Source organism: Manis javanica, chromosome 5, assembly GCF_040802235.1.
Source record: "Manis javanica isolate MJ-LG chromosome 5, MJ_LKY, whole genome shotgun sequence".
In the NCBI taxonomy this organism is placed as follows: Eukaryota; Metazoa; Chordata; class Mammalia; order Pholidota; family Manidae; genus Manis; species Manis javanica.
This window is the reverse complement of record NC_133160.1, coordinates 9,549,925-9,576,961: the sequence shown is the minus strand read 5'-3', so window position 1 is coordinate 9,576,961 and position 27,037 is coordinate 9,549,925. Positions and strand designations below refer to the sequence as shown.

The 27,037-nt window shown below is 52.9% G+C and overlaps 1 protein-coding gene across 4 annotated transcripts; it reads right to left on the bottom strand.

Moving 5' to 3' along the window:
* On the bottom strand, window positions 1-25,117 carry KCNG1 (potassium voltage-gated channel modifier subfamily G member 1). 4 transcript variants are annotated; one of them, XR_012131263.1, is made up of 5 exons: window positions 24,862-25,117; window positions 12,993-13,792; window positions 5,956-8,929; window positions 4,410-5,540; window positions 1-143 (listed from the first exon to the last, which is right to left on the bottom strand). XR_012131263.1 is itself a non-coding variant. In XM_017677419.3 (3 exons), the coding sequence occupies exons 2-3, from the start codon at window positions 13,764-13,766 to the stop codon at window positions 8,159-8,161; spliced, it is 1,545 nt and encodes a 514-aa protein (XP_017532908.3). In that variant the 5' UTR covers window positions 13,767-13,792; window positions 24,862-25,117; the 3' UTR covers window positions 4,392-8,158. The 4 variants fall into 4 exon arrangements, 1 of the variants encoding a protein (XP_017532908.3); XR_012131262.1 differs by having other exon boundaries at window positions 4,410-8,929; XR_012131264.1 differs by lacking the exon at window positions 24,862-25,117 and adding an exon at window positions 15,217-15,445 and having other exon boundaries at window positions 4,410-8,929.
* Between the last annotated feature and the right edge of the window lie 1,920 nt (window positions 25,118-27,037).

Genomic DNA, 27,037 nt, shown 5'->3' with positions numbered 1-27,037 from the left:
CATAGAGGATGAATGAGATGTTTGTTGAAAGGATGGCTTCAGGCACTGCTGGTTCCAGGGACACATCCTTGACATTAGACCCTAGTTTCAGTCTCATCATTCCTTGTTTCCTCTGTGTTGAAACCATTCTCAGTCTTCCATGCCTATACCAATCAGATTTATAACCAGTGAGGAAGAGAGAGGATCTTTGTTGATAGGGCCTAAAAAATCCTAACACCCATTTGGAGGATGGAGTCTGGGACTGTGGCAGCTCTAATGTGTCCCCAGGGGCCCAGATTCCCATTTTCCTGTTCTACCCCAACCTTAGCACTTGTATCTTTATGGTCACCTCATGGTCTGAGCAGGCTGTTAGAGATCCAGCAATCACATGTGTGTTCCAGCAACAGGAACAACAGAAGGACTATCTGTCCCCTTCCCTTTAAGGAGACTTTTCAGTCCCTTACAAGACTTACTTAAATCTTACTAGTAAGAATTTTTTCATTTGGCCACATTTAGCTGCAAGGGAGGCTGGGAAGTGGTTTTTATTCTCAGTGGCAGCATGCCTGGATAAAACTGGGGCTCCATAAGGAGGAAGGGGAACATGGATATTGGATGGATCACTAGAATTTCTGTGCCAGTGGCCATTGTCAACCACTGGGGGGATGAGCTACATGTGCCCACACTGAAGTTGTGCAGAACTGGGGGAAGTTTAGAAGGAGCTCTGGACTAGAGCTCAAAAGTTCTCAATTGCTAATTCCAGCTCTGCCTCTAACTGGCTGTGTGGTCACATGCACAGCATTTTGCCTCAGTTTCAGTTTCTCGAACTGCATGATGGGGATAATAATCACATCAGCTGGGTATGCTTTGGCCTGCAAGCAGAGAATGTCTGCCTTGCAGTAGGGTGACCAACTTATCTTGGTGTTCCTGGAGCTTTTCTGGGCTTAACATTCAATGCTAAATGCTAAATGCAGCATCCCAGGAGCCCCCTCAGGCCAGGATGGTTGGGCACTGTAAGTAGCAGTGACTTAAATCATAAAGACATTTGTTGCTTAGAGGTGGGTGTTCCTGGGTGGGTTCAGCTGCTTAATGATCCCTGCATGGACCCGTGCAGACTTTGCATTGTTCAGATCCACCCTCCTTCACAGGTTAGGTTTCCTTCCTCCGACTTGCCATCCCCTGGTCACGAGCATGGCCACCAACCCTGGCACCCATTGTCTTAGGTCGGGCTCCCTAGAAGCAAAGGTCAGATGGGGATCGGATTGCATGTGATTTATTGAGGCATGCTCTAGGAGAAACTTCTAGGGAGGAGAGCACGATTGGGACAAAGCTCAGCACAGAATGGTTTTGGCCGGAGTCCCATGGGCAGCAGTGAGGCATGAGCAGCATCACACAAATGCCCCCTTGAGGCCAGGGGCTGAGAACTTGCGCTGCCGTGTCAGCTGGTCACTGGCTGTGGCCTGCCTTGGGGGCAGAGGGGTATGCTCCGCATACGGTGATTCCTGGGAGAGGGGGCTGCTATGAGTTTTGACAACACAAGGACTCTGGGGGCTGGGCCCCCACAGAATATTCTGCCCATGTGTTCACTCAGCAGCATCCAGGGCAAAATGAAGAAAAGGGGAGAAAAGGGCTTTCTCTTATCAGAGGGAAAATGTCCCGAGCAACCAGGTGGACTTCCTCTGGGGTTTCATTAGCCAGGACTGGATCGCATCACCCCCACGCCCCCCACCATGACTCACTGGCAAACAGTGGTGGGATTACCATGGTTGGTGTAAACCCTGGGTCTGGGCAAGTGGGGGACCTCTTGGCAGGCAAGTTGGGGGAAGAGCTTTCGCATAGGCCACCTGTAGCATCCGACCCCCCAGCACTGGGGGAGGGTGAAGTCTGAGCACCGATCATGACACTGCACACACACACGTCATCGGCACTTGCTTCCTTCTAGAGCTTTCCCTGGTCTCTGTAGGCAAATATATTAGACCTCCTTAAAGAGATGAGGCCACCTGCTAACTCCCAGACCCTGCCCTGAAATTCTGGGCAAATGCAGGCTCTTCAAGAGGCTGGTGGGCCGTTCCAAGTCTCTGTTAGCGGACCGTTTACTGTAGTATGTGGGGTTGTGATTTCAGCTGGGCTTCCCACCTTACTCTCCTCCGAAAGTGAGGCAAAGCCCAGCAGCCCAGGACGGGATGTGATTGCTGAGGGCAACGCAATAAAGGTATTGCTCCTTTTCCTCAGACGTCCCTCCTTCCCTCCTTCCCTCCATCGTCTCCAGGTGCCTGGGCTGACTCTCACTGCTGAGTTATTTCTGTGCCAATTGCAAAAGACCTCTGAGTTTCTAATGTGAGGAGGCATTTCCCGTTTAATTGGCTTTATGGAGAAACAGCGTCTGTCCATTTGGCAGTGATTCTGGCCACCTATTAAATGGACATGGCATTTAGAGAATGATTCTGAGAATTTATTTTTTGGGCCCCATGTATATATAATCATAAACATGGTAGAATTCCTACAGTACCAAGTAACCCAGACTTAGGATATAATCCTATCAGGTTCTTTTTTACCCCCTGTTTCTGAAACCAAGGCCAGCTAGGGGCTTTCAGTTTATTTCAGCAAATTTATTTGTTTGGACTTTTACAGGTCATTGGGTAAGCAGCACGTTCTTTTCAGGAAAGAAAAACGTAAAAATCTTTCAGGCTCTGCTTTACAGTTGCAAACAAGTCCCACAGTATCTTTTCATACATTTAATGCAGAATACAAAGATGTTGATGGAGGATGAAGCTCACATAGTAGAGGTTGTTTCTAAGCAGAAATGAGGTATTTGCCTGCTATAACTGTGGTGTCATTTTACAGGAATAGATCTTCATGAGATTCATGCCACCATATATATGAATAAATATGGTCGATAAGTGCATGCATTTTGTAGGCCATAGAAATAAGGGATTCACAGATTCATTTAGTCAGCAAATATTTGTTGAGCACCTACTATGTGCCAGGGGCTGCCCTAGACTGGGGATACAGCTGTAAAGGTCCCTGCCCACGTGGAGCTGACCGCCCAGTGGGGAGAGAGACCACAAGCATATATGTATAATGTACTGGGTGATAACAAGGGTTCTAGAGAAGGATGAAGCAGAAAAAGGGGTCTGGGTGTTTTAAAATTTAGATTTTATTATTATTCAGGTATGGCGAGGCCAACAGATGAGGAGACAACTGCTACTGAGAAGCCAGTTTGTTATGCTTACAGTTCACAAGAGGAGGGGGCACGCCACATCGTGGGGGGCCACGCGGGGAAGCACCAGGGTGGGTCAGAGGCAGGGGTGGGGGGAGCTGTGAGCAAGAGCCTTTATTGTGGTTTTGGAGGAAAGGAATGGTGAGGCAGGGTAAGCAGGCTTAGGATTGACTAGTTTTAAAAAGCTCAATGGGCTCTGGGGCATGGGGCTCTCCCTGCTTATCTGGTACTGACTGGCTCTGGGGTGCTTAGGGCCGGTGGACAGTGTCTGGTGTCTGAGAGCCTGAAAAAGGAGGGGGTTGGCGTATGGATTCTGGGTGGGTTGGTTTGTATTTGAAAAGAACACTTGTGGGCAAGTTGTTTCCCATCTCTAGGAATTGGCTATGTCTGGGAGTGGTAGTCCTTTTTCAGAGTCTGCAAGGCCCCAGATATCAAAACATCACAAGACAGAAAATAAAAGCCATGGTCAGTACCCTGGGAGCATGATCTTTATATAGGGAGGTAGGGAGGAGGTCAGATAAAGCCTCTGTTTTAAGTGACATTTGAGCAGAGACCCAAATAAAGAGGGAGAGAAAGTGGATGTACTTAAGGGAAGAGCCTTTCAGGCTAAGGAGGAAAGAGCAGGTGCAAAGGCCCTGAGGTGGGAGTGTATTTGGTCTGTTCAATAAATAACTTGGTGTGACTGACAAGAGAGGTGAGGGGATGCAAGACCAGGCCAAGGATGTGGGGCCGAGAGAAAGACCCTGGCTTTGACCCTGAATGGGGTGGAATGTCACCAGGTTAGGGATGGTGCTGCCTTGAGCTGAAGATGAGCATCATCTGACTTGGGTTCTAACAGGGTCCCTCGTTGCTGTGCAGAGGACAGGTGGGGCAGGCAGTGGGGAGAGCAGGGAAGCCAGGCAGGAGGCTCCAGCTACAGGCTAGGAGGGAGAGGACGGGGCTGGACCACTGGAGCTGCAAGTGGTCCGATTCCCCATAAAAGCTAACAGGACTGGATGGGATGGGTTTGAGGAAGAGAGGGAGACGTAGCACAGCCTATGTTGGGAGGAAGACTAGTTACTGGTTTTCTGGAGGAAAACATAAGTGGGGCCATTTTGGCAAATGGAATGCTGAGTGAACATTGTATTCTCTTTGCTGGCACGTCTCTGCACACTCCTACAGCCTCCTGTGCCTGCACCCCATCACCCCACATGTTTGGAAATATTTTACTCACCATGTCATTTACTCCATCAGATTATCAGCACCTCTGGGGCAGCGACTGAATCTAGTTCTGTTGTTCTGTTTGTTTGGTCCCTGCTGCTGTGATGGTGCCTCTTTCTGAATAAGGTCTCTGGAAATGTTTGTTCAAAGACCGTCTGTTTTGCAGATCTGAGCTTTCTCCCCGGGAGGAAGGCTGTTCCCAGCAGGGACCTGTTTCTGTGTCATATGCTCCTTTGGCAGCTGGTAGAATGTCCACGTGTTTCCTACTTCGGGTCTTTGCACTGGCTGTCTCCTCTGCTTGGACGGCTGCCCACCCCCCGAGGTCCCCACTGAAATGCCACCTCTTCAGTCCTTCCCTGACTCTCTCGAGTGGTTGCTCTCCACCTCCCCTGACCCCAGTTACTTTCTGCCAGGTGACCCTGTCACCGTGGGTCCTGTGAGGGCAGGGTCTCGTTCTGGAACAACACTCACGGCTGTAAGGGGGGGTGGTGGTGGCTTCCCTGAGCCCCTTTGGTGGGATGGGGTGCCAGGTGTGAAAGGCTCCCACCTGCCCTTGTTGGGAGACCTGCCCTTGGCTGACTGGAGCTGTCTGGCAGGGGGGACAGGACGGGCCCAGAACTAGGGAGAGGCAAGCGGCGCCGAATCACACAAGTGCAAAGGCAGATCGTGACTTTATTGAAAATTTTGATACTTTGTTCATTGTGGGTTTTGGGCATTCATTTCAATTTTAAAAGGCAATGCATTAAAATATGAATTACGTTGATAATTGAGTTATTTTTGGTTCCCCCTTACGTTCTATGCTCAAGGCAAGAAGTCCTGACCCTGTTCAGAGATGGGACCTTAGAACCTGTAGTGTTAAATCAGCCTTCCCAAACCCCCCACTTACAGAAATGCTGAGTTAGATCAGCAATGCGAGATAACCATGTAACTTAGAAAAATAAAACAAATTTTGCAAGGTCAGTTTTGCTATTTCCCCCAGAGCAGTGATTTTCACATGCATCTGGGTTGTAAGGAGCTAACTGACTATACTGGGGTCAAGAGGGAGGCCCCATTCGGGAAAGGGCAGGAACTGAGCCACCGCATGTCCATCAGAACAGCTCTTAGTCTGATTTATAGCTGGGCTGTCTGCATCAGCTTCACATTGCTAAAAAAAAAAAAGAGGAAAAGACATAACCATAAAGTTGATCACAGACCTAGAAGCAGCTAATTCGGTGTTCTGAGGCTCCCTAGCTCTTGGTTAGGGCCAAGGGCCCATAAGGCCCCCTCTGGGTGTGCAGGTCAGTATCTACAGCCTCTTTGGCTTTCAGGGGAGGTCTCAGAGGTACCTGAGTCTGTTAGGGCCTCTGCCTGGGCCAACAGCACTGGTCAGAGTCTGTGCAGGAAGATGCCAGAAATCTTGACCCTTCAGTGACCCCAACTCCTCCTCTGCACAAGCTCAGCCTGTGTCCTCTGTGGGAACACAGCTTCCCTCCCAGTGCTGCCCCATTTGGGGCTCCCTCCTCCATACCAAATGCTACTGGCCTTCCACTCCCTTGGGTTTTAAAGCACTCTGTTGATACCTCTTTCGGTGTCATGCCTCAGTGTGTTCAGCATTTTCAGTTGTCTGCTGTCTCTTGCAGCCACTTTGGAGGGGAAAAAGGTCACTCCATCAATCGAAGGTGTGATTACCACGACGGCAGTACCTGATCACTGTGACATCCACCGGGCAGATGAACGTAGAGCTGATTAGTTAGAAAACTTACTTTTCAGGTGTGAGTCACTGGAAGCAGGTGTCAGGGGAACCTTTAACAAGGCCGTTGGGACTCCAAATGATATTTCCGCTCTGCATCCCTGCATGCAAACCATGCTGAGATAGCCATGCCTCCCCACCAGAGAGGGAGGGAGAGATGCTCAGGGGCCTCAGCACCCAAGGTGAAAAGCAAACGCCTTTCTACTTTCTGGCCCTTTCTCCTGTTTCCCCTCATTCATTCATTCCACAAATGCTTACTGAGCACCTACTAGGTACTGGGAGGCAGGGGTGAGCCAGGATTACTGAGTAGGGCCTCACAGGGCCAGCATGGCACTAACCTCCCTATGCAGGAGACAGCCCACAACGGAGCAGCAAGAAATAAGTGAGGCAATGTCAGAGGTCAGCACATGGCTGAAGATCAAGCAGGGCCGGAGAGTGAGCAGTGGGGGACCTGTCGGCTGGACTCCCTGGAGAGGCGGTCAAGGAGGTGATGGGAAGGAGCAGCCGCAGCATGCTCTGTGGGAAGGGCATTCCTGGCAGAGGGACCTGCAGATGTGAGGGCGGGAATGGGCTTGTCAGCAGGGCAGTACAGAGGCCAGTGTGGCTGGACGGAGTGAGCAGAATAGGGGCGAGATGCAGCTGCACAGGAGGGCAGGGCCCAGGCCATGCAGGGCGTGTGGGTTTCATTCTCCATGTACTGACAGCCCCTGGTGGGCTGAGGCAGGAAATAGTGAGCACGGATTTGGTTTAGGGTGTGCCTTCTGTTTATCAGAGTGGGTGAGTGTGGCCAAAGCAGCAGGGGCTCCGGACGGTGAGGGTGAGGGCGTGCTTGTGATGCAACCTTGGGGTGAAGGCCCCTCCCCATGCTGGCACTGAGGGGCTCTGATCCCTGAGGGCTGAGCAAACCTGCTGCACAGGCCGGGGGGGTCCTTCCTTTGTGGGTCACCTATGCAATGTGAATCTGGTATAGCTCCTGGTCAGGTGGGTGCTCTGTCCATCTTTGGGAGGCCTAGGGAGGCCTTTGGGGGCTTCAGACTGTGCTTCTCAGGTTGCCCGGGCAACCATGGCCCACTTTTCCACAGCACCAGCCCCTCTGTAGGCTTAGCTTTAGATTCAGCTAAATGATTTAAAGCATTTTTTTTTTCCAAATAGTAAAATAAACGTGGAGTAGAGAAAAAATCCACACTAAGTTTTAAAGATAAAATGAAGTGATTTAACCTTTGTAGTTAGCAGAGGTGATAGGCCCTTGGTGTCCATTTAACTGTTAGGGGTTCCTTGGTGGGGGGGAAAGTTTGAGAGCTTCAAGGTGCAAAAGAGGAGATTAGAGGAAGGGAGAGAATGAAAAAGGGACCAAGAGAGGCCTGCGGTGGGAGGAATCAAAGAGAAACAGGAGAGGGAATGCAGCGTTCTCTGGCAATGCCCCTGACATATCTGTTGTCGCCCTTTTCCCCCCTGCACTGAACCGCCCCCTACCAGGCCTGAACAACCCAACAATCAGGCCCTTTTACTTCCAGGCCCCACCCTGGCCTGCTCTGCTGGAAAACACAGTTAGTTGTGTTTCTTAACAGGGCCCGCAGAAGGCATTTTCCTTCTTTTTCATCAGTTTTCTTTAATTACATGTGAACCACACTAAAGACAGACATGTTGCTGCTGGTTTGTATTTTTTTCTCCAGGAAGACCCACAAAGCAAGTCTTTGCTGGGCATGTGATGTACATGGTGGAAAGGACAAGCCATCTCTGCATGGAGGGAAACAGGCATGGGGGCTGGGGCGTGGGGGGACCCTCCCGGCTGTGTGCCGGGCTCCTGACCAGCTTCCACTTCACCTCCTGACGGAGAGGGCCAGGGACCCTCCTGCGGATGTGCGGATGTCCTCCCCAGGGTGTGGCCCGTATCCGTCCCACGCCAGGGCCGCACTTATAAGCAGCATGTGCCTTTGAGGGCTTGTGTAGGGATGGCAGTAGCTTCAGGCCACGAAGGCAGGCAGGGCTGGGGATGTCTTGGTGGTGGCGGCGGCGGGATGTGTCCCCTGGGCTCAGTTGTTGTCTCTGGTGTCTGAGGAGGCACTCCCAAATAAGATGTCACTGTCGTGGGACATGCTGCTCAGCTGCGACTTGGTTTTGATGAGGAACTGGGCCCTTCGAAAGGTCACCCTCTCCTGCTCCTGCTTAAGCTCCAGGTAGGAGCGGGAGAAGGTGTGGAAGATGGAGGTCACCGGGAAGGCCATGAGGAGGATGCCGCTGAGGATGCTGCTGAGCGCCACCACCTGGCCCGGCGTGCTCCTGGGCACCATGTCCCCGTAGCCCACAGTCGTCATGGTGATGACGGCCCACCAATAGCAGGCGGGGATGCTGGTGAACTCGGGGCTATCGGCCATCTCGTTCTCAATGACGTAGAGGAGGGGAGCAAAGAGGGCGATGGCCACGCACAGGAAGAGCAGCAGAAGGCCGAACTCGCGCGTGCAGCGGCGGGCGGTGAGCCCCAGCGTCTGCAGCCCCAGGGAGTGGCGGGCCAGGCGCATGACGTACAGGATGCGCAGAGCCCGCAGGACCCGCAGCACCAGCCCCACCTTGTCCAGGTAGTTGTTGCTCGCGCCGGGTTTGCGTCGGCCTGCGGCGGCGCCGTCCACCAGCAGGGTGATGTAGTAGGGCAGGATGGCCACCATGTCGATGAGCGTCAGCGGGCTCCGCAGGAAGGTGAACTTGCTGGGCGCCTGGATGAACCGCAGGAGGAACTCGAGGGAGAACCAGCCCACGCACACTGATTCCACAAGGAAGATGTTGTGGCACATCTGGGAGCACTGACCCTGGAAGAGGGGGGAGGCCGCGGGAGAGGTCAGTGGCATTGCCAGCAAGGAGCCCTGCCTGGAGGGGCACTCCCCTACCTGGTGAAAGGTGGCCTGGGCACGGCCCATCTGTCAGGCCATGTGGCCCTGGGGTCTCTCTAGCTGTGCTCATTCCCGGGTGACGCCCTCCAGGCCTAGGGATTGAAGAACCGACTGTATGCTGACCCCTTCTCTCTCTTTCCAGCCCAGACTTTGCCTCTGAACTCATCTCAGAAGGGCTGCCTCTTTGACAACACCCTGTGTGTCTGATAGGCGTCTCAAACTCCTCATGACCCCAACCAGGCCCCTGGTTTCTTTTTCATAAAATTATTTTTATTAACACATAATTGACATATAACACTGTATAAGTTTAAACTGTATAAGGTGTTAATTTATACATCTACACATTGCAATATGATTGCCACCATAGCATTTGCTAATACCTCTATCATGTCACATAATTATTGTTTATTTTTTCCTCCTGGGGACAATGAAGAGCTTGTCTCTTTGGGCTCTTCATTTCTTCCTCACACCCACCTGCCTTTGGTTTCCCTTCTTAGCGACTGGCAATCCCACTTTTCTAGTTACTCAGGATGGAACATTTGGCCTCATCCCAACACTCCCATATAATACTCAGGAAGTCCTTTGGGTCTTCATTTAAAATGATTCCAGGGTCAAACCACTTACCATATGTGCACTGCCCCTGCCCTGGTCCAGCCACCAGCCTTTCTGGCTTAGACAGCTACAGACACCTCCTCCCTGGGCTCCTTTCCCTAAACCCGTTTTGCACACAAAACTAGAGGGGTCCTGAGAATGTGAATCAGATCCTGCCCTTCCTCTGCTCTGCACCCTCTGTGGCTCAGAGGGATAGCTCAGGTCCTCCTGGGGCACACGTGGCTGAGCTCTCCCCCACTTCCTAGCCCCCTGCCCACCTTGCTCACCTGCCCCAGCCTCATGGGCCTCCTTCCTGCCCCTCCAACACCCGATGCTCAGGTCAACACCTGCAGCCAGGCCTTGACTTTGCCCCACTCAGCCCCTACCCTCTGCAGGATTCTTCTTCCCCAGACACCCACTTTGCTCTGCCCTCCCTTCCTCCAGCTCTTTGCTTCAGTATCACCTTCTCAGGGAGGCCTTTTGTGACACCCCTGTTTAAAATACCTCCCTCCCTTTGTCCTGCTCCTCAATTCCCCTTATCCTGCTTTGTTGTTCATCATCTTTCAATATGCTCTATAGACTACCTATTTACCATGTTTATTGTCTGTTCCCACCCTCACTTCACCTGCCCTCTGCCCCAGGAGATCACGGCCCTGTTGGGAGTTTGTATATTGTTCACTCTCAGGACCCCAGTGCGTGTGGCAGGTGATCCATTCATATTTGTTACTGGGATGGATGGAAGAGCACTGGACTGGTGCTTAGACAGGCTGCCAACTCAAGGTTAGGTGAGTGGAAGGAGAAATGTGGGAGGTGGGCCAGGTGGGTGGAGGCCTGCTAGAGAGGGTGGCTGTCCTGCTCAGTGTCCCGATTGCTGTCCTGGGTGAATCCTGGCTTGAGGCAGCCTCACTGACATTTTTAGAGAAGCTGGAAATCTGTAGTTGTTCATGAAACCCGGGTTTTAAATGTTGTGATAATTCAATACAAAGAAAACATTCTATAGGCCAAACACATTTGTCATGTGGGCTGCCAGCTTCTCTCTCTGGTTTGCCATTTAACTGAATGGCAGACCATCCGTGGTGGCTTTGCACTTCAACCTCAAAGCGGCCTTTGGCTGAGCAGTGAGGCACCTGGGCCACCTTGCTTGGCTCCTGGGCACAGCTGGGTTTCTGAGTCCTGCTCTAAGAGCTCTCACTAGGAATATGCTGCAGGCTGGACTGATGAACTAATACGTGGTGGGGCTTTGAAGTCTCAGACCTCTGGGACAGGAAGCCCCCTCCTCTGGGAAGCCTTCCTAGAGGGCACCCCCTCCAAGTACGCCCAGCATGGTTGGTGGGCTCCTCACAAGAGCCCCATCAGTTTGGGTCTCACACCTATGGTCGTAAGGGGTGTCATTGTCCCCCCACCACTAGACTTGAAGTTCCTTAAAGCTGGAATACTTGTTTTGGTCACCCTGCCTGCCCTGTGGGCCTGAATACAGTAGGCACTCATATATGCGTACTCAAGGAGCAAGTGAAACAGTGAATCCCACTAGCCCCCAAAATGAAATCAAAGAATGGCATTTTCGGTGAATCATGAAAAAGGCCAGGTATTATTTGTTTTTTAGAAAAGAAAGTATCAGATGTTGAATAAAGCAGTAACTTGATTTGTATTTTCCTGATAAAATCAGGAGTGCATATGTTGGAAGTAAGAAGAAATCTATACTAAACACAGGTACTTCCAGACAGGTCTCAAATGATGAGCATTTTCTTTTTCGGTGGATCTGTATAATTCCTACAGTCAACACTTCCTGCACACTCATGCGCCAGGCGTTGTTCCCATCACTTCTGGTTCACTCACTGAGTCCTCATGACACAGCCCCCTTGGACATGTGAGGAAACTGAGGCACAGAGAGGTTAAGTAACTTGCCTATTGATACACAGCCAGAGTGGATGCAAGGGAATTGAAATTCAGGCCATCTGGCTCTGGCCCTGCTCTCTTTATCACTACTCCTTATGTCCATCAAAAGTTCATTTTACTGGTTGAGTGCTGTTTTCTTAACACTTGTTTTAAAGATTTAAGGTATAAGAAAAGTGCCAGAAATAGAAATACCCTGTGAGTTACAAATGTAATAGCTATTGCTACTTCCTCCATAATATATGTATGTGGAAAAACCCTCATGTGGTGAGTAGTTCTAATGTTCAGAGAGTACACGTAAAGCGCTTAGCCCACACAGGTTCTCAATAAATGCTGGTTGGTGTGATATTTACATTGACTTCATGCCACATACTCATTTCTCCAATGTCTATACTGTTTGCAGCTGTCTAAATCTTTTGATCTGTCTTGAAACTTGCTTCCAGAACCCCCAAGTATGGGGAAGGGGTCCTGACTCAATTAGGAGGCTGTACTGAAGAGCAATATCCTGTGGATTCAGCGCCTACCAAGAGCTGCTATGTCGTACTACAGGCCAGGGGGGCCCGACTTTTTAAGAGAACTTGGGAGTTTGAATTTTTAAATGAAAAGCACCTTACTTTTAAATCTCGGCAACCAAGTCAAAATTTGGGGGAGCCCCAAATTTGTGGGCTAATCACACACTTACCTGGGGCTGTAGGAAGTCCCACACTGTCATATGGGACCCATCCATCCACCTTTAAGAACACAGAATTTGGATCTAGATCTGGGTAAGCTGCTCTGCCTTAGCGCTCTCATCTATCTAGTGGGTATGAGAACAGCTCCTCTACAGAGTTGCTGGAAGATTCACTGAGAACACAGAGCAGAGCTGCAGCCCAGGCCCTGGCCCCCATGACTGTCTGCTAAGTGGTAGCCTTGAGAGTTGAGCATATACCCTAGTCAGGCCCTGGAGCAAACACTTTGGACATATTCTCTTATTGAACACAAAAAAGGGCTCGTTATTGAGGAAAGTGCACACATCCCATGAGTAAAAACTATGTTCAGAACCCAGAAAATGTGTCTGGGATATTTTTATACATGGGAATTGGGAACGTCTGGAAAGGGCTGGAGTAGGTGAAATAAATTTTGATGATATATGTCATGTGCTTAGCTTGGGGTCAGGCACGTCATAAATCATATTATCCATTTGTTCATTCCTTCATTTTTCAAGAGAGTGGTTGAGTGCTTCAGCCACACTAGACTCTGTTCTAGACGCTGGGGGCATAGCGCACACCGGGACAGGCAGGGAACTTGCGCTTGGACATGGAGGTGGTCAATACAGGTACAAACACCGTGGCAAGAGAGCCTGGGGGTGCTATGTAGCCAGCGTAGTCAGGAAAGGCCTCCTGGAGGAGGTGACAGCGCTGGTAAGAAGACGCGGACTTCTGGGAGCAGAGTGCTTTTGCAAGCTGCTTCTCTCCTGTCCCCGGACCTTCCCACCCCGCGCGAGGCTGTGGGCTCTTACCTGCTCCTCCTCCTCCCTCAGGCTGGGCAAGGTGCTGATGGAGAGGTTGACGGCGGTGACCGTGACAAAGAGCACTGAGAGGCAGGCGAACACCTTGCCGGGCAGGCCCGAGTGCGGCCTCTCCACCATGTCGCGCAGTCTCCGCATGCAGCGGCCCAGGCGGCCCTCGCCCTCGGCCGCGCCCTCGCTGTCGGGGCCCTCGCTGTCCGGCACGTCGTCCACGTCCTCGCGCTCCACCATCTCGGCGAACTCCTCGATCTTCTGCAGGTAGCGGCGCTTGCAGCAGCCGTCCAGGCGGTCCTCGGCGATGCCCCAGTAGAGCAGCTCCTCCTGGAAGGACAGTGCGCACATCTCCCGCAGCAGGCGCAGCTTGCCCGCGCGCAGGAAGGTCAGGATGGTGCCGAAGGCGCCCGGGTTGCGGTCGAAGAAGAACTCGTTGCACGTGACGTCGTAGTCATCACACACGTTGAGGATGTCGTCGAAGTTGGTGCAGGCCTTGAGCTGGCCCAGCCGCGTCAGCGGGAACTCCTCGAGCGTGGTCCAGGGCAGCGAGTACTTGATGCCGCCCACGTTGATGATGATCCGCCGGCGGCGGTCCTCGGGCTGGCCGCCCTGGAAGGGCTCGTCCTGCGGCCGCAGCCGCTGGGCCCGGCGATAGAAGACGCCCTTGAGGGACTGACTCTGGGGGAAGAAGGCGGGGTGGAAGGAGGCGTCGGAGGCGCAGCTCAGGGCGCTGTAGTCGTAATCAGAATTGTCTCCCGGTAAGAGGGTCATTTTGGGCCTTCACATCCCTCTCGGGCCTGGAGGGCGGAGGGAGGAAAGAGCCTCAGTGACTCCTGGGTCTCGCCTGACAATGCTGGTCCTGCAGATGTGCGTTATGGACTGAACCATGTCCCTGCAGATTCACAGGGGGTTGCCCTAGTGTCCCCTCCAGTGGACAGTATGTGGGGGGAGCCTTTGGGAGATGTTGGTCTAGAGGAGGTCAGGAGGGTGGAGCCCCTAGGATGGGATTAGTGCCCTTAGAGGAGGGGGAAGAGACACGAGAACCCCCTCCCTCCCTCTCCACCATGGGAGGACACAGGAGGCAGCCTTCTATAAGCCAGGAAGAAAGTCCTCACCAGAGGCCCACCATGCTGGGCCCTTGATCTCTCTGACCTCCAAACTCCAGAACTGCAAGCAATACAGGTCTGCTGCTTAAGTCTCCCAGTCTAGATATTTTAGGTATAGCATTCCAAGCTAAGACACTCACTTAAGAGTGAAAATAGCAACACTATCATTCAGAATTTCCTCAACTTGCAATGCATATCCATCTTATTTATGTTATAAAAACTTACTGACGGCTACTGTGTGCTAGGCACTGTTTTAAGCACTGGGGGTTCATAGACATGTAGATTCAGATATGGTCCCTAGCCCCACACAGCTGACACCCTAGTGGATTGTCATGTGACATGTGCACTATTATTTACTCAGCACTTTTAGATTAGCCCCATTTTTTTGGTATTTATTTAGCTTGCAAAGGTAGTTTAGTATAGATCAGTGGTTCTCAATCAGGGCCAATTTTGTCCCCTTGTGGACATGTGGCAATGTCTGGAGGCATCTTTTGATTGTCATGACTGTGGGATGCTACTGGTTATCTACTCGATAGGGGTCAAGGATGCTGCTAAACAGCCGTAACACACAGTCCAGATCCCACAACAGAGAATTATCTGGCTTCCAATGTCCATAGTGCTGAAGTAGAGAAGCCCTGGTGTTGTGGTAATAAGCATAGACTTTGAAGCCTCATGGTCTGGGCAAGTTACTCAATCTTGATGTGTTTCAATTTCCTCATCTGTAAAATGGGTATAATGATATGGCCTACTTTATAGTAGTATCAAAAGGACTCAAAGAATTATGTACATGAGAGCACTTAATACAGTGCCTGGTACATAGTAGGTACTCAACAATTGCTATTATTACTATTCACATTATCTTAAAAGGATACCCTGTATTGCTTCCATAAGGAAAAATCTATATCATTTGCCCTAAATAAGAGGCAATGTCCAAAGAAACGTACAAATATCACAATAGGGTCATGTTTGCTCACATATCAGCAAACCTCATCTTGAGGATACAGAGGTGAGCTGGCCAGGCATGCTTGCTCCTCCAGGAAGCCTTCCTTGGCTCTTCCAGCTAAAATGAGTTCTCCCACCCCTATACCTGGTGCATTAATCTTCAGTGCACTTACCAACCATTTTAGAATTATCTGTGTGCAAGCCTGGCTCCTTTATTAGATTGCTTGCTCTGTGCTTCACTCATCCCTGTGTTCAGCATCCATAAGAGCTCAGAGAAGTGCTTGTGGGATGGGTCCATTTCCTGTTGGTGAGGCCACCATCACGAAGGCACTCTGAGGTCAAAATACCAGCGTTCATAGGCTCCTTCCCTCCCAACCCTCAAAACTAAGGGTTTGTGCTACCAGAGTGAGACTGCTTATTTATTCATATAGCTCATGGGCTTGATTTGGTTCACAAATACTTTGCCTGGCTTGGAAATTTTGAAAATTGAGAAAGTTCATGTAAAAATTCATATTTCTGGTTTGTCTTGAAATATCAGACTACCTGGCAACATTTGGCCCAAATTCCAGCCAAGAAATGACTGCCTTCTTTAGGCAGGGCTTGTATGCTGTAATCTACCACAGTCCCCACCCTTCCCTGTTGTCTTCCCAGCACCCGCTCTGCTTCACATACATGTGTCTTCTTCCTGGTCCCTGTAGGCATTTGAATTTGAGATCCCTAGATTATAATAACAGAGCTCTCTAGAATTAAGCTGATCCACGGAAAAGTAGTAAGAGTCTACTACTTTGGTTTTTAAAATCACCATCCCTCCCTGCAGCCCAAACCCCACTGAAGCAAGTGGTATCAGCGAAGTCTCTCAATTCCAAATGGAAAGCCATTTCCAATACATAAGGGTCCGTCTGCTACAGATTTGTTCAGGGAAAACACACACACACCCCTGTATGGAGGAGAAACAGTGTCGAATAGAAGCAAGAGTTTCCATGGTTGAAAGAGAATCCTTTCTAACAGGAATTCTTTTACAAAAGCAATCACTCCACTCATTTCTCGGTGGGGAAGGCTACCGTCTCACAGATTGGGTTTTGGAAAACTAGGATACACCTGTATTTGAAATAAAAATGATTTCATTTTGGAGTGTGGAGAATGTTTTTAAGTTCCCCTAAAATTGGAACCCATCTCCTCAGGCAAAGCCTGCCAGAATCCCTTGGAGGAGTAAGAAGAATCCCTTTTAGGCCCTGCACATTAGTGATACAGCTTTTCAGCTCTGCTGTTTCATCTTGGCCACCAAAGACAAGGGGGAAAATGATATTCTGTTCGGCGAGAATGGTGATGGAGACAAAGGAACATTCCTCTTATCCTATAAGCCCCGAGAGCTCTTGTGAACCCCCTGTAGCTGTCATCACCTCTTCTGTAGAATTTCCTCTTTCAGCCCTGCCTGCTTTCCCTAGAGTTGAAAGCTCCCTCCATTAGTGACTCCTTGTGGCTTGCCCTCATGCCTGTGTCAGTGGTGACTTAAAACCTCTGCATCCTGTGTGGAAAGTTATCCTGTCTCAGCAGACTGGTCAGGACGGAGAAGAGGGAAAATGCATGCTTCAGCCAGGGTTCCTGGGGAGGACGAGATGCTGGGATTTGTTAACTGATGTATGGGCACACTCTCCTTGGCCTTTGGTCTTGGCGATACCCAGTCTGAAGTGGGTGGGGGGACAGCTCTGCATACTAGATTCTAGAGCCTCAAGTGAAGGTCATAAATCAGACAGGCCCCAAAGTCCTGTGTCTGGGAAATAATGTTGCTTTTCCCCAAGCGTGATACCTTCACAAAAAGTTTAGTCTTTTAAAATTTCCTTACAGTGTTAGGTCTGCCAGTCCTAGAGCATTATGGATTTCAATGTTTTTGCCTCGGAGGGTCTGTGGATGCTTGGGAAGAGGAAGCTGTTTGAGGCAGGGGCTGCAATAGTGGGAATGGTGATGAAGTGTCCTGAGGGAGCTGTCATTCATTCATTCAACACACACTGTGTGCTGGGAGTATGGCAGATCCAGAGAGACTGCCCAGGACAAGACAGACCCGGCTCCTGTCGTCATGGAGTTGATGTTCTAGTGGGAGAGGTAGTCTCTAAATAAAGTACACAGATCATTTCAGCAAAACTAGCAAGAAAATAACTGCAGTGGGCAACATCAGCTGAGGGAGTCTGGGAGGGCTTCTCAGAGGTGGCAACCTTGGGAGTGAGCCCAAGTCTGAGGACCTGGTGGAGGGTGTCTCAGGTGGAAGGAATGGGAAGACCTTGCTTCCCCCCTTGGGGGTGGGCTTGGATGGTCCAAGACCAGGGAAAGCCGAGGAGCCAGGCAGAGTTAGTGAAGGGAGGTGGGAGAAGGTGAGTGTGCGGAGGTCAGTAGGCTGGCCATGACAAGGGGCTGAGGCTTACTCTGTGTAGGAGGGGGAGTCCTCAGGGGTAGACTGTGCGTGGGCTGGGGAAACCAGGCTGGAAACCTCTCTAGTCATTCTGGAAATAGACAACAAAAGCTTGGACCAGTGGAGGGGACTGGAGAGTTGCATGGATTCAGGATGGCCTTTGGATGAAGAGCTCGGGGACTTGCTGAGTTTGGGGAGTGTGGTGAGGTGGGAAGAGAACATAGGATTCCAGGGGTGCCATTCACGGAGGAGACTGATAGGTGGCGCTATAACGAGCTCTGTGTTAAACGCAGCATTTCCTGGCTATGGGATGATGGACAGGAGTGGACATGGGCAAATCACCCAGACAGCGGGGATGAGCTGGTCCCACATGGTGGATGGAGGGTGTCAGACCACCAAATGGTCACTAAAGCAGACCTGATGACTGGGTGTGTGTGGGAGGGGTGGTTTCAGCTGGCAGTTTTGACCTGGCTGGGGTGAAGAGGGCAGAGAGGGTCAGGCTAGTGGAGATACGGGGAAGCCCAGAGGCTAGAGCGGCCAGCACCCGCTTCCCTGTTGAAGCTGCTCTCCACACCAGGCCTGGGTGGTTAGTGCAGGTAGATACCACTCAGGGGATGTTCCTAAGAGAGTCAGACCAAGGCCCTCCCCTCAGAGATGTCTAATCCTAATCCCTGGGCCTTGTGACTATGTTAGATTATACGGCAAGGAGGAATTCAGGTTGCTAGTCAGCTGCCTTTGAAGCTGGAAAGGGCAAAAAACCGACTTTCCCTTAGATCCTCCAGAAAGGAATGCGGCCTGTAAGGCCCATGTGAGACTACTGCCCACCAGAAATGTGAGGCAGTAAATTTGTTGTTTCAAGCCACCTGGTTTGTGCTAATCGGTGACAACAGCAATAGGAAACTAATATAGGGGATGTTGAGAAAAGCTGGTCCTGCTCCAGCTGCAGGACAACTGCTGACTCTGCCAAGCTGGGGAAACAGGAGAGCCCACTAGCTGGGAAATCGGTGACCTGGGTTTAAGGCCAGTCACTCTGTGACTTTGGGCAGGTCATGTCCTACCTCTGAGACTCAGTGTCCTCATCCATAAAATGGGAATGTGAATAGCTCCTACCTCCTCGAGTTATGGTGAGGACTAAAGCAGAGGGCATGGGTGATGCACTTGGACCAGTGCCTGACACAGTGGATGCTCGCTGTATTATTGCTAGCTATGAGGGGGGATTCTGTCATCTCCCCTCTGCTGGCCAAGGGTGACTCCTTTCTGGACCTGAACCAGTGGGAGTTGAACTCACGCTGTCTCACCCCCAGAGCCCACTGCTGGGGAGAGTGTGGTCTGCCAGGCCTCCGGCAAACCCATAAGGGATGCTGAGGGAAATGAAGAGGCTGGTTGGCTATGACCCAGGAATCCCACTCCTGGTTATAGTTCCCAGACCTGGTACACAGGGGTCGTGGGCAGCACTGTCAGTAATAAATCACTTGCATTCAAATCCTCGTCTCAGGATTTGCTTCTGGAAAGTCAGACCTGAGAGAGGAACAAGGTACAATACCGTGTGTCCATGTTGGCTTGTGGGGCTAGGAAGTTCCCTACCCCTGTCCTGGCCATGGGATGTGGACGATAAGTCACGGTGGGTGCAGATGGTGGGCCCCTGGAGACTGCACAGGAAGCAGAGGCAATGAGCTAGATGTAGGTTTAGCAACACATTTAGATCTTAAAAACACGGTGTTGAGTGGAAAAAGAAACAGAAGTTTATAGCACTATGCTATTTATGTAAATGAAGACACACACAACGTTACATATTTAACAAAGACGCAAGCACATGTAAGGATCTATCTCAGCTTCGGGGAGAAGGCCTGGCAGGGCAGGGGAAGGGGGAAAAGCGGGGGGCTGAAATGAAGGGAACAATGAGGCCTGCGATGAAGAGAGGTGCGGAGTAAAGAACAGTCAACACAGCTCTGGGTTTAATCTATGTAAAGAAAACGGAAGAGCATAAGAACGACCAAGCCACCAGGCTCCGAAGTGCCCTGGGGGCTCAGCGGAGACACAGACTCCTGGGACCATCCCCAGATCTTCCGTCAGAGCCCCTGAGGGGGAGGCCTGGGGACTGGCATTCTGACAGGCTCCCTTAGGGATTCTCACTCAAGTTCCAGAGAGGGAAAAGGGGAGGTGCCCTACACGCCTGGAGACTCCCAACAGCTGGGGCACAAGAGCTGCTCTGGGCTTTGACAGGGAGCCCCCTGCCCAACTTCCCACTCTCTGTGGGGTTCTGGAAGGCTCTGTGGGCCCTGCTTTTGGGGAGCTTCACTGGAGACGTGGAAACCCTTGAGGTCTGAGAGCAAAACCTGCACAGAGGCCGCCTCAGTTAAATTCCCCTCGGTGAGTCCAAGGTCTGCCGACATTCTCTATACAAATTTTTCTTCCCTCTTGAGAGAAAGATGATGTTCACAAGGTATGTCTGAGGGCTGAGTACACATTTCCAAAGATAAATGAGTGGTTATTAAAATTGAGAAGTTCTGAGAGGCAGCCTCAGCACGAGGCCACTCTGTGGTGAGAGTCTGACTGTGGGTGGGGGTGCAGGGCCTGCTGGGGGCTGGAGTGGGGAGCGGGGTGGAATGAAGGTCCAAGTCAGGACTTTCATGCTGCTCCTGCTAACCAGCCTTTGGCCTGAGACAGCGCCCTGCGCCACGGAGACCCCCGCCTCTCTGAGCCTATTTCCTCCCTGTGAGGTGGGGGTAAGACTGCCCTGCCCGCCTCACAGGGCTGTTAGGAGGATCTTGTGAAAGGAGGTTCGCTGCAGGAATTACCAGGGTCACCTGATCTCTAGCCCCCAGGGCCACATCCCATCAAGGACAGGAAAGGGTCCCATAAACGACTGCGGGTTGATGCCAGCTGCTGAGCTACCTACCATCTGCGTTTCTTTCCAGGGTTTCAACAAACCCCTGGCCTCTCGGGACTCGGCCCTTCCAGCTCTATGCCCATACCTAAGGAAGGAGCTCTCCGTCCCTCTCCTGGGGTGGGGGGATGCGGAGAGGGCTGAGTACGCACAGTGCCGTAGGGGCCACAGTCCCAGCCTCCCCTGATAGCACACTAAGCGCTAGGGCCTGCACCAGAGCCTTAACTGTGTGAGCCCACAATCTCCCCTAAGAGGAGGGCATTACTATTATCACCCCCATATTACAGGTGAGGAAACTGAGGCCTGGAGAAGTGTAAACTCATGACACTGTGGTAAGTGATGAAGCCAGTATCAAACTAGGTGTGTGAGACTCTCTGACCTCTGTGTTTTACTGCCTCCTTGGATTCTTGGTTCCTGGCATGTGGGTTTAGGGGGTCTCTGCCACCTGCAGCAAGTGAGGGACTGGGTCTTTTGTCTCCATTTTCTATGTACAAGCTTCTGGGAAGTCTCTGGGGATAGGGAGAAGCATGCAATTGCCCATGGCTGGGGGAAACATCATTATTCCTATTGTATATTTGCACAAGAGTGGAGTAAGAAATCAAACACACCCCCTGGTTTTGTCAAATTCTGGATTGCCATTCTGACCTCTGGACAGAAGAGCTCTCCTATGGTGGAGACAGGCACGGGCGAGGGGGGTGGCCTCTGGGCCAGGCTGCCTGGCTCACCATTTATTAGCTGTTCACCTTTACACAAATGACTTCACCTCTCTGTGCCTGCGGCTCCCCAGCTTAAACTGGGGTAATCACCCAATGTGCCTCGCAAGCGTTGAAACTGTGCTGGCGTAGCGTAAGGGCTCCGCGTTTGCTAGAATGGCTTTTGTGCAACAAGCTTGGTAACCTTCCCCCTGCTACCCTCGAATCTCCTTTCTTAGAGGAGGAATGTGAAGCACAGGATGGGTTTTCCCTCTCATTTGGTACTGAAGTCAAAGTCACCTCCTTGGCCAGGCCTCAGTTTCCCTATCTGTAACATAAACTGATGAGGCACACCCCCGTGGTAGGCAGAGTAATGGTCCCCCAGAGACGTCTATGTCCTAATCCCTGGAACCTGGGACTATGTTACTTCATGTGGCAAAGGCATTTTGCTGGTTGTTTAAACTGAAGATTTTGGGACAGGAAGATGATCCTGGGTTGTCTGGGTCAGCCCCATGTCATCCCGGGCCCTTACGAGAGGGAGGCAGGAGGGTCAGAGGCAGAGAAGGAAATGTGACAGAAGCAGAGGCTGTGGGGATGTGGGCCACAAGCCCAGAAAGTGGGCAGCATCTAGAAGCTGGAAAAGGCAAGGAAATGGATTCTCCCCCAGAAGGAACACAGCCCTGCTAACCCCTTGATTTTAGCCCAAAGAGACCTATTTTGGACTTATGATCCCCAAAACTGTGAGGCAATAAATTTGTGTTGCTTTAAGCCATTAAATCGGTGATCATACGGGGCGGCAGGAAACTGACACAACCTCCAAGGCAACTTTGTAAGAGACAAGCATCTCTTTCCTGAGCTCCTCCGGCTTTGGGTTCTTCCTCTCACACCACAGCCTCCCAACCTGTGTCGCTCCCTCACTCTGAGCAGGGGCAGAGGGAGCCCATCCATCTCTCCACGCTGCCCTTCCCCTGTCCATGCGGCTTCATCTGTCAGGGCTGGCGCTGCTCGCTGGGCTGACTCAGAGGCGGGTCGTGTTGCATTAATCCCCAATTAAAACGTTAATCAAAATGGATCCAGCATTAGGCTGGCCCGGGTCCCGGCAAGCTAGATCTCCTCGAGATGCTGCGCCCCTAAGGAGAATCTGCCTTCACCCTCCAGCCATGCCGGACCTCAGTTCTGCTTCCTGGAGCCCAAGTCATGGGGTGGGGTAGGTATTTGCTGGGAGCTGGGTTCTTCCTTCCATCCCCCACCTGCCCCCGAACGAGAAAGCATGTCACTCTCTCTCCTTATAAAAAAGACAGGGTGGGCTCTGGAGCCTCCTTACTCTGCTTTTGGCAAAATAACACCAAATGCACATTTGCCTTCTGCCAGGAGGTGTTCTAGGGCGAGAGCCAGAAGGTCCTTTTCTATTTGCTCCTTGCAGTCTGAAATCTGGGAACACAGACGTAGCAGAGGAGCAGGCTCAGGGGAGCGGTATGTTGGGGCAGGGGCAGGGGATCCTGCTGACACAGCCCCTCAGTTGTTTGCCCTGAGTAAGTGTGCAGGCTGCAGTGTCTGTGGGAGCTGTGGCGGGGAAGTGAGGGAGGAAAGAGGGAGGGCATGGCTGTGCCTGCCTGCCTGCCTGGGGAGGCACAGATGTGAGGCAAAGTCACCCCAGAGCAGGGGGAGATGAGAGGCGACTCCAACCCTATCTGTAGGGCATTCACTTTATGTTCTGATTGTGTTAATCGAATACTGTCTGCTACATAGTAACGATGGCCAAGGGTGACTGAGTGCTTGCAGCTAGACTTTCTTGCCTCTTGCTTTTTATTAATTCTATTTAGAGTGGCTTTTCCAGCTGCCATTTTCCACCCAGGGGCCCCATTCCTGGGTTTAATGAGTCAACCAAGAGTGGATTTCCAGACCTCTATATTTTTGGCAGTTGGAAATGCTGACTCTTCAACATATTAGGAAAGGGGATGTGGAGGAAGGCGGGCCCAGTCAAGACATCCTTTAGGGGTCCAGGGGGTTAATTCTTTAGTCCCAGTTTGAGTATCTAAGCCATGCATTGAGGACAGAGCTCTCTGCTCTTCTGTTCCCTGGGGCATCTCCCTCACTCTTGCCAGAGCTCGGCTGTGTGTCTGGTGCAGAGAATTCCAAGTGGCAGTGGGCCTGGAGCTTGGCTCCCAGGGCTCCCCAGCCTGTGCTTTCAGGCCTCAGGACAGTGATGGAGACTGTCTTATTTCCAGCACACTTACGGTTCCCCATGGGCTTGGACTGTGTCCCGTGACAGACATCTTTCCACTGGAATGGGCTGCTTTAGGGATCGACTGATGAGGTCAGGCCCCAGGGGCCATCTCCGACCTGTCTTTAAAACATACCTTCCTTCCCTCCCCACTTAGCAGGTGCATCTGAGGAGCTTCAAGACAGAAGGCACGGGGGTCAAGCTCAGGTCTGGCAGAGCCTGACAAGTCCACTTGAGAGAGAGGGCATGTTCTGGCCACGTGCCCCTCCCCTGCCCCAGAAGGGTCTCCAGCAGTGCCAAACCCGCCTTGGAGATGTGCTCCCATGACGCTCCCCATAGGGACTTAGACTGTGGTCATGTGTGGGTATCAAACCCACCCTGGTGAGCAAACCCCTGCTCAGATTCACAGAAGCAGGGCAACTCCTCCCCTTCATCAGAGCAGCTCTCGATCCTTCCTGCACCTCCTCCTGCACTTCTCTCAAGGTGTCGGCAAAGGGGGTCTTTGGGTCTCTCATTCACTGGGTGACTTTGGTGCTTAGACCCTTTAAGGGCTTAAGCATAGCAGGTGCTTAAGAAAATGCCTGCTGAATGGACAACTTAACTAAGCAACCCCTGATAATGGTGGAAGCCTGCATTCATCACTAAAGCTATCAGTGTTTCTCAATCGGTTCCCCTTGACCATCCTTCCCTTCCTATTCAAGACCCTATCCTAGGCGCCCTCTACCCTTGAGAAGGAATGCAGAAGATGAATCAAAGAAAGGCCTTTCTGCAACCTGTCCAGATACACACAGGGGCTACAGTACTGCATTCGGCAGGCTGGGGCCTCTTTAAGGGAGGGGCTGGGTCTAAATCCGTACTTCTGTCTCCAAACTGCAAGGCTGCTTCCTTCCAATCCTGTTCCCATCCTGCCCCTGTCCTTCAGTGTTCTCTCCCCATAACTGCCTCAATAACCGTTAAATGAGGAAATAATGAATGTTGGGCACTTGGCAAGGTAAGCTGCACCTAGTAGGTGCTCAACTAACCTTCGTCCAATCCACAAATGAATAAACTTCCCTCTTTTCCTTCCTCACCCAAAGCTCCAATCCATCCAGGCTGAGCCTCTCCCAGGAGCCCCTTAGATTGAGGAGGCGACCACCCACTTTCCCTACCGAACGCAGGAGCCTCCAGTGAACAGAGCCGTCTTGGGACTCCCCAGCGCCTAGCACACAGCAGGCGCTCCACAAAGGCTCATTTAGTTAATGAATGACTCAAGCCCACTGCCGGGAATGCTCCATTCTGGGCTTAAAGGTAGAGTGAACGAGCAGGTGACAGACACCCCGTTCTACCTTCCCCAACACTCCCTCCTCCTCCTCGGATCCCGCGAGAAGCGGCCGCCACAGCCAGGATGCGCCTCCCGCCCCGTCACCTCGGGGGCGAACCCCCAGCACTTGGCACCCCGAGACCCCGTTGAGGAACTGAAGCCGGACCCCACAGCGGCTCCCGGGTTCTCTGTCGCCCCCGCCTCGGCGGTCCGGGTCCCCGCAGGGGAGCTCAGGGCCACGGCCACGTGCAGCTCTCCCGGAGCCCGAGTTCCCAGGCGCCCGGCCAGGCTGCCCCGCGCAAAGTTCCCACCTTAAGTTCCCGGCACGGCGTCCCTGCCTCGGAGTTGGCCGGGCCGCGGCTTCCGTCCCCCGGGATGCCAGCAGGACCCGGGCGAGGACGCGAGAACGGGCTGGGAACGACCTGGGCGCCCACGCCGTCCCCCGGAGGCGCGGGCAAACTTCGGCCCCCGGGCCTGGCTCAGCTCCCGCACTCGGACCCAGGGCCGCCCCGCCTCTGCCTCCCGGTCCCCGCCGGGCTCCGAGTGCGCCGGGAGCGCCGCGCCGCAGCCGCGGAGGGAGGGAGCCGGGCAGGAGGCGGGCCGGAGGGAGGGGCTGAGCGCGGGGCGGGGAGAGGGGCGGGCGGCGCCCCCGCAGCCGAACTCCGGCCGCGCCGTGCGGGACCGCGCTCCCCGGCGGCCCGGCTCCTGACCCAGGTCCTCGGAGGGCCAGCGCCCCGCGTGACACCTCCCCGCGCTCTGGCCCCGGGCTGCACGCGCGAAGCGCCCGCCGCCGCCGCCTTCTCTTCCTTTCCCCCGGCGCCCCGCTGCCCCTGCGCCCGCACGCCCCGGCCGTCTCGGCCCCCGCGCTCCGCCGCGAGCCAACCTCCTGGGGTCGCGCGCCAGCCACTGCCCTTCCCTGGCGGTCCCAGGGCCCCGCGGCTCCTGGACCCCTCGCGCCACTGCCCCAGGGTCTACACGTGCTACGTAAGGTCCCCACGCTGCGCTGCGCCGGGGCCGCGCGCCCCACGCGTTTCCACGTTCTGGAAGCCGCACGCGCCTTGTCTTGTGCTTTTCCCGGGAAGTCCAAGTGCAGCGCTGCCCTTGGGCAGCTCCTGCCAGTGCGGGCCAGGGCATGCACGCACTTTCCAGCGTCAGTCTGTTGGGACAACACTTGCCGCGCCAAGTGCCTTTCCTTCCAGGTCTGCGAACGCCACCGCCCGGAGTCCGCGTGGCCCAGCCGCCCCGCACACCCCGCCGGCGCCGGGTACTCGGACCGGGTCCTGGGGTCCGGGTTCCAGCACCTGCTGCCCAGGCCGCCGGCCCGGAGCGACGGGTCGCCTCGCAATTGGTAGGAGTTGCGCTTTTGCTGGGGGTTGGGTTGGAGCGCTCATCCCCAGAGGCCGCGTCAGCAGAACTGGCCTCTTAGGGCCCCTTGCCTCGCGCCCTCCTTTCCTCTTTTCCTTCCAGGCTCTACCACCTTTTCCCACCATCAGAAAATAAAGAAAGGCCTGAAGAAACCCTGCAGTCGGCCGGGCCTGTGGCCTCTCCTTACCGGTGGGGAGCAGGTTCTGGAGTTGTGAGTGCCGCTCTTCCTGGGACTTAATGAAGAGAAATACCGTTGCGTAGTCTTTCAGCAAACGTTGCTCACTGGTGACACGGAGGCGACCGCCGCAGTCAAGGACCTGCCGCAAGAGCTCCCCTTCTGCTGGGGAAGCCGCAGACCCAGGAAAACCACTACTGTGCAGGACTGCAGTCTGTGAGAGGGGCAAGGAAGTCCAGCAGGGTCAGGGAACAGAGCAAAGGGAAAGACCACTTCAGGGGGATCTCTGAGGAGGTGACGTTGACACTGAGCCCTGAACAAGGAGGAGCTCATCTTTGCAAGATCTGGGAAGAGAGCTTTGCAGGTGGATGGAATGGCAAAGCCCATGGCCCTTCTATGGGAGGGAGAGGGAGGTGTGACTGAGGACCCTCAGGGACGCCAGAGAGGGGCACTGGGGAGGAGGTCCAGCCGGCTGTGCGGGTTTGGGGGTCAGGCGGTCCGCGCAGTGCACTTTGAGAAACAGCTCCATGTAGTGGGGCAGGTCCCCGCCTTCCTCTCCCATCTGGAAATCGGCCTTTCTATCATTTTTCTTTGCCTGTTGTCTGTCTCACCACTAGACATCAAGCTCCATCAGGGTCGGGACTGCTTGCTATCCCCCGGTATCTTCCACATACCAGGCGCAGAGAGACCAAGCTTCTGAAATAATTGTGGGTGTAACACTCAGGACGATATCACGGGAGAGACTTGATGCTCCCAGTGACACCCAGGACTTGCCGAAGACCACAGGTTGAAGATGTAGAGCAGTTCTCAAACTTCATTGTTATCAGAATCCTCTGGAAGGCTTGTTAGAACCCAGATGGATGCCTCCTGCCGTCACTCTCCAGGCTCTGGCCTGGGGATCACACTTTGAGAACTGCTAATGTTGAAGACTTGAACCTCAGCCCAGC